This window comes from Culex quinquefasciatus, chromosome 2, assembly GCF_015732765.1.
Source record: "Culex quinquefasciatus strain JHB chromosome 2, VPISU_Cqui_1.0_pri_paternal, whole genome shotgun sequence".
Lineage (NCBI taxonomy): Eukaryota > Metazoa > Arthropoda > Insecta > Diptera > Culicidae > Culex > Culex quinquefasciatus.
This window is the reverse complement of record NC_051862.1, coordinates 212,684,578-212,691,045: the sequence shown is the minus strand read 5'-3', so window position 1 is coordinate 212,691,045 and position 6,468 is coordinate 212,684,578. Positions and strand designations below refer to the sequence as shown.

At 36.2% G+C, this 6,468-nt stretch overlaps 1 protein-coding gene across 10 annotated transcripts in view; it reads right to left on the bottom strand.

The window, feature by feature from the left end:
- Nucleotides 1-4,226: 4,226 nt before the first annotated feature.
- Nucleotides 4,227-6,468, bottom strand: part of LOC6037900 (LIM domain transcription factor LMO4) — a 470,644-nt gene continuing 468,402 nt past the window's right edge. For all 10 annotated transcript variants that reach the window (XM_038258414.1, XM_038258415.1, XM_038258413.1 and 7 more), the window contains one exon: nt 4,227-4,621. In XM_038258414.1, the coding sequence (XP_038114342.1) occupies nt 4,264-4,621 (358 nt within the window). In that variant the 3' untranslated portion in view covers nt 4,227-4,263. The remainder of the gene's footprint in view (nt 4,622-6,468) is intronic.

Here is a 6,468-nt window from a genome sequence, read left to right as displayed (position 1 = left end):
TTACCATCAAAACACTTTAAACGTGTCAGGTTTTGGGTTTTTATTTGGAAGGGGAAACGGTGCTTAAACGGATATTCGAAATTGTAACTTTTTCACAACTGTTTTTTTGTTTGTTTGTTTTGTAAAGTGGCTTATTTTACAGATCTTGTTCAGTGCGCTGACTTGTGGTTGATGATGAGCAAACCGGAACGGTTTGCCACAGTTTCGATCATGGACTTTGCTGAGACAGTGAAATGAAATGGCACGTTGTTTTGTTTTTTCTTGTTCGTTTTTGTTCAATAGTTACGAGTCGATGTTGCATTTGAGAAATTTAGATAAAACTTGTTACTGAATTGTTACTATACAAAAGATTTTTTTATCAAAATGCGAAAATATGTAGTTTTACCACTTTTCTGCCGTAATATCACTTTTTCAGTCAAAATTAAAGCAAAATTACATCTTAAAAGAGATAATATTCAACCTTCAAAAATTACACCTTAAAAATTTACACATTTTTTTTTATGTGTAATTTAATATATAACCCGTTTTAAATAACAGTTTCTGTTGCGGGTATTAGGATTATTAAAGCCAAACTAAAAAAAAAAATTATATTGAATTTCAAGAATTTGAGGTTTGTCTGAGGTGACAAAAAAAAAACAACAAATTTTGCTTTTGACAATACCTTCGAGAAACCTACGATATCTAAATTTGAAACATTTTTTGAAAGGAACAACTCTGGAGTTTTTTTTGAAAACCAAATTTTCAGTTTTTGCTTTTTGGGTGTTTTCAATACCCCTGACTCAAGGCGGTTCTAAAAACACCCAAAAAGCAAAAACTGGAAATTTGGTTTATTGGACCTTTTAAAAAAAATAAAACTCCAGAACTCGTCTCTTGTATTCACTTTTTTTTTTTGCAAAATTAACACAAAAAACATTTTTTTAACCAAATGTTATTAGACATTTAATATTAAGAATGGCTCTAAATTTATGTATAAACAGTATTTCAAATATGTAACTATGACAAATTTCCATTTAATTTTGATTCATCAGAATAATTTATCATATGATTCTTTGATTTTTGTCATTTCCACAAAAAAAACAACAAATTTATTAGTATTGGTAAAATACGTCTAAATTTCATGTTGTTTTAAAATTAGAACATTCCATCAGAAAAGCAATGATTGAAACTATTTTTTTTTCTGGAAATTGAGACTGTTGTTTTTTTTTCTTTTCTTTTTTTTCGAATTAGTTTTGAATTTATTTAGGAAAAATCATCTATACATATTGGAAATTTAATTTCAAAGAGATTCTAAATTCAGAAAGCAAATAGCGTTGATTTGGAAACTCTCTGAGAAGTTATGGCGAATTGTGTAAAATTGGCATCACTTTTATTTGCCGGAATTCGTGACTTTTTCTTATGAAAAATGTATTAAAGTTTTAAGTGAAAACGTCTGTTGCAACCGTCTAACTGTGCATTGTTTAAAACAAAAAAAAATATATAGACCATTAAATATAAATTATGAAAAAACCAGCCATAAAGTAAAAACTTTACCTTTCTTTGGTAAGAAAGGCAAAAAATCATGAAGATTTGGCAACCCTTCTGCAAAAAATCGTTACGGGCTTTTATCTCATAAATCACAAAAAAACATTTTCCAACCAATTTTTGATCTTTAAAAAGCATTGGAAGGATGAATTCTTTAAATTTATCAAAATTTTCGGATTGAAATTTTGACTTGTTTTATGTAATTTTGCCAATATTTTTAAATATCACTTTTTCCGGGGTCAATTTGGCAGTGTTTCTTCCAACATAAATTTTTTTTATGAAAATGTTTTTTTTTTTAAGTAAAAATAACTATTTTTTTAATAGTTCAGGCTACAGTAGCATCTGTGAAAAAGTTCAACTTTTTAGCATCCATTTCAGTGCTGGTAAGTAGAACTTTTCAGCATTTGTTTTGAAAAGGGTTACTATTCGATTCTGTTATTTTTGCCAGTAGCCAGTTTTGTTTGTTCAAGAATGACAGGAAAAGTAAGTAGTTTCACGACGGAATTGCAAAAATATATTTAAAAAAATGCTAAAAGTAGAAGGTGGTAGAATAAGCCTAAAACTATCAAAAAAAGAAAAAAATCTTTGAGAAAAAAAAAATAAAATCATCTCGTGAACACGGGCAAACAATAAAACTCTCAAAAAACTATTTGAACAATAGCGGGTGAATACGTTAAGGTAGGGTAATTTTACATAAAATAAAGTGGTAAAAAGGTGAAATTCAACAGAAACTAATGAAAATTTCACCAGTTCTTGATGTAAAATTACATATTTTTTGACGCAAAATCATTCACTTTTCCCAGATGTAATATTGCTTCAAGAGTCTAATACTTTTTTTTTTAATTTAAACTTATTTTGATAGTCTGAATACTGCAGATTCAGAAAAGAAAGTTCCTCTTTTCTATCATTAACAAGGTATTTGTATTCAAGAAAGATCTAAGGAAGATTATTTTCTGTGGAATTTTTGGTAAAATTCCAACTCACTAATACAATCACAGGTATAATGTCAAACGGCTCCCAGTGATCTGTATTTTTATTCAGATCAGATTTGCAGATTTTTTTTGAAAATTAACTTTTGAAGTATTTACGGTTGAATAATCTTTTACTTTCGTCAGTGTAAAAAGCTCAGTAGTGACAATTCCATCGCTTGTAGAGTTTTATTCACAAAAAAACCTTGATAAAATAAGAAACAGAGGTTTAAGAATATTTACGCTCAAATTGATGATAAATCACAAAAAAATGTTTGATAACATTTTTTACAAAATGTTTCCTATTGAACAATTCAACCAATTCTTCCCAAAATCACAACATCGCCCTCGTTTCTAAAGCCAGTTCTAACCCGGAAGTGTGGAAGTTTTCTTTTAAAGTTTTTACGGCACCTAACTATGTACAAAGAGTGCCGGCGCTCACGGTCTTGGTCGGAATCCATTTTTTTTTTATTTTATTTTACAGTATGGTGTACCCATCGTCCGCCTCGTCCTGCTCGGAGGGATCGTTCAGATCGGTGTTGGTCAGCGTCGAGGTGCCCGTCATCGGCGAGGACAGCTTATCGATTTCGTCCTCGTTGCCACCGTTGAAACCGCCACCGCCACCGCCGTGTCCGTGATGGTGTTGTTGGGGATGATTATGTGTATTGTTGTTACTATCGTTAAGAGTAGTGGTATCAGTATTTGGTTCGATTTTATTAAGATTACTGTTTAAATTATTCATAATTGAGCTCCTGGCCATTAGGACCGATTCGGCGGATTTGATTAGATTGTTGCCGCCGACCTTGTTGCTGCCGTTGTTGTTGCTGTTGGGGGTGGCATTGTTCCGCATCGCGTTGAAATCGACGAGACCGACACCGTCACCGTTGGCGTCCAGTTTGGCACCGTTCGGTCCGTTGTTGTTGAAGTGATTGGCATACATGGCGGCGGCGGCGGCGGCAGCGGCAGCAGCTGCAGCTGATGGCTGATGAAGATTCATGAACGACGACGACGACCCGTTCGATGACGGCGTGGTGGCGGATGAGACCGACGCAGTGGCTGACGCGGGCGGTGAGTATAAATCAACTCCATTGGTACCACTTAGATTAAATATTTCCTTTTTCATCTGTTGATTGGGCGCACCGGCACCGGTCGAGCCTGGACCTTGCATCGGATGCTGGTGGTGCTGTTGGGAGGTCTGATAGTCGTAGCACGGTTTCAGCAGACCGCCGGGGTTTGGATAATTGAACTGATTGAATTTGGCGGCGGCGGCGGCGGCGTGAGGATGACCGGCGGCAAAGTTCTGTTGCATCTGCTGTTGGTGGGCCGTACTCGGATCCGGATGCTGTTGTTGTTGTTGCTGCTGCTGCTGCTGTTGCAACAGTTGCTGATAGTTTCGTGCGACGGCGGCATGATTCGTGGGGTAGTCATCGATGCCGGTGGTCAGTTTCCGCATCAGGCCCATCTCTTTGCCGTACAGGTGGCTGTACAGGGACTGCTCGGCAGGGTTTGGACCCGGTCCCGCCGGTCCTCCTGCCCCCATCTGGTGCTGATTCGTCGCCGTCGTCTGAAGTGGTGGCAGAGGCGAGGAGTTGAGTCGAGCTAGGGCGAGGTTCCGCTGCGCGGTCAGCTCCAGGTCGTCCAGCAGGGCAGCTGCCGAGGGCGGTCCGTTGACACCCGGACCGGTCCCGGCTCCACCCCGTGTGTTGCTGGGCGTCTCGTCAATCCCAATCGGTGGACGTTTCACCTTGGGCGGACGACCCAGCCGGGGGCCATCTCAGTCTCGCGATCGCCGGGGTCGCCCGACCTTGCCCTTGCGCAGTGGCGGGTTCGTCTGGGCGTTCGACGTCTTGACCAGCTTGTGCCAGTCCTGTTCGCAGACCAAATTACCTCCGACCATGTAGTACCGGTCACCCTGCACCAAATGACAGCCGCACTTCGAGCATTGGAAACATTTGAGGTGAAACACGTGGTGCTGGGGGACGGTTTGGCCGTTGTTGTTATTGTTGTTATTGTTGTTTGGCGCACCGTTTTGGTTGTTGTTGTTTATCGTCGTGTGGGAGGTCGTCCGCATCACAAACTCGTTGGCCGGTATCGTCTGGTGGCACGCGGAACACGCTCCCGAGCCGAATAATCTGTAACAGAGAAGAGAGAAAAACATTAGAAAATAAGCTTCATTTTGAACAAATCGAATTCTTCATGTATACAAATTTCCCTAAAAGATAATGTTTTTAATGTTTTCTAAAACCCGTTTGATAAAGTAAAAATAAAACATAAAATAATCATGCGTTGTCTCATAAGGCTTTTATTGCCCAGGGAAAAAAACTATGAAGTAAATCAGAAATGAATATTCATAGTGTCGTCACAGTAGCTGGTGATTTTCTGATGAAAACAAAGAGCTGTCACTTTTTTTTCTGTGAACTATGTTGGCTTGACATCGAGTAGTCAACCAAAATACAGCTTTAAATCGCATGATAACAACTTATTCGAATAATTGAAACATCGGATAATCGACTCTGGACTGTTGTTGTACGAAGACATGATTATTTTAAAAAATATTCAAAATTCTTTAAACTTTATTTACCAAAACTAATAATAACAATTCTCGGGTGACTAACTGGGACTGTGACTGTGTGAAAAGGTTCTTTCAAGGAAATTCACTACCAAATAGGTCAAAAACCTTAGTGAGACCAAAACTTGGTATAATTTTGAAATATTCAAAAACAAAATAACAATGTTGGTATTAAAAAATAGATGTAGCTAGTGCAAAAAACTAGTATTTCTGAAAAATGAAATTGTAAATTTTCTTGCATTTTTTCGATGTATGGATTAAAATGAAAATCATTTTAATTACACTACCACGAGCTGAAAAAATCTTTTTTAAGTTTATTTGTAGAAAACGTTCAAGGACATTTCAGTATAATTTTTCAATTTATGTAATGGAAGTGTAATGGACAATTCAACAACTCTTATTTTTAATGCATTTAAGTTAGATTTTTGGTTTGACTTTTTTTTTAATTCCTCAGCAATGCAATAGAATAGACGGTAATAAGTAAATTCATGCCATTTCAATAACAAATACTGTTAAAATAACAAAAATTGTTATGGATTCTTTTTGAAAAATCAATTTTTGCATAAGAGTTAAATAACAGTAAAAAAATATAAAAATTGAAATTACAAGCCTAGGTTTCATCATTTTGACGAAAAAAGTGTTTTAAAATGCTTTTTACAGGCGTACAGTTGCTTTCCAATCATTAGTTTTGAAAATATCGAGGTATTGACGAAATTGTTTTTTCGCAAAAAAAAATACTTTTCTTGGGACTGAACATTGGTAATTCATGAAAATTTAAAATGTTTTCAAAGGAGTTCCAACATGCTGAATATGGTCATAAAAGCGGGAAAATGCATTTTAACTGGTTTTCAGTTGATTAAACTTTAATTTTCATTAAAATTTTGAAGTCTTTCGAAAAAAAAATTTTTTTGCCCCCTGATTATTCATGCCAACTTTGAAGGGGGGGGGGAGGCATAAACTTTGAAAAATATTTTCAACGGACAAAATAGCAACTTCCCCCCTCCCCCCCAGGAGGCAAACAAAAATCCAAAAACTTTAAATTGTCATGAAAATAGAAGTCAACTAACTGAAAACAACTTTAATGATCATCATAAAAATCAGCAATCATTTTTTTTTTTGAAATTGCAAAAAGTTATTTTTTTTCAACGACAATTTGGGAATGTGTAAAATGCATTTTAAAACACTTTTTACATTCAAATGTTAATATCATGACCCCTCTTGACTATGGCCAACGTCGAGAGACATAATCTTAGCAAAAAATGTTTGCAGCTGTCTTAAGACTTCGGAATGGTAAAACATACTTTAGGATACAGTCCAGACCCGATTATTTATAGTTTCGACTATACGAATTTCGATTATCCAAAGGTTTGTACGGGACTTTGAATAATCGAAATATGACCAAAAAAACGT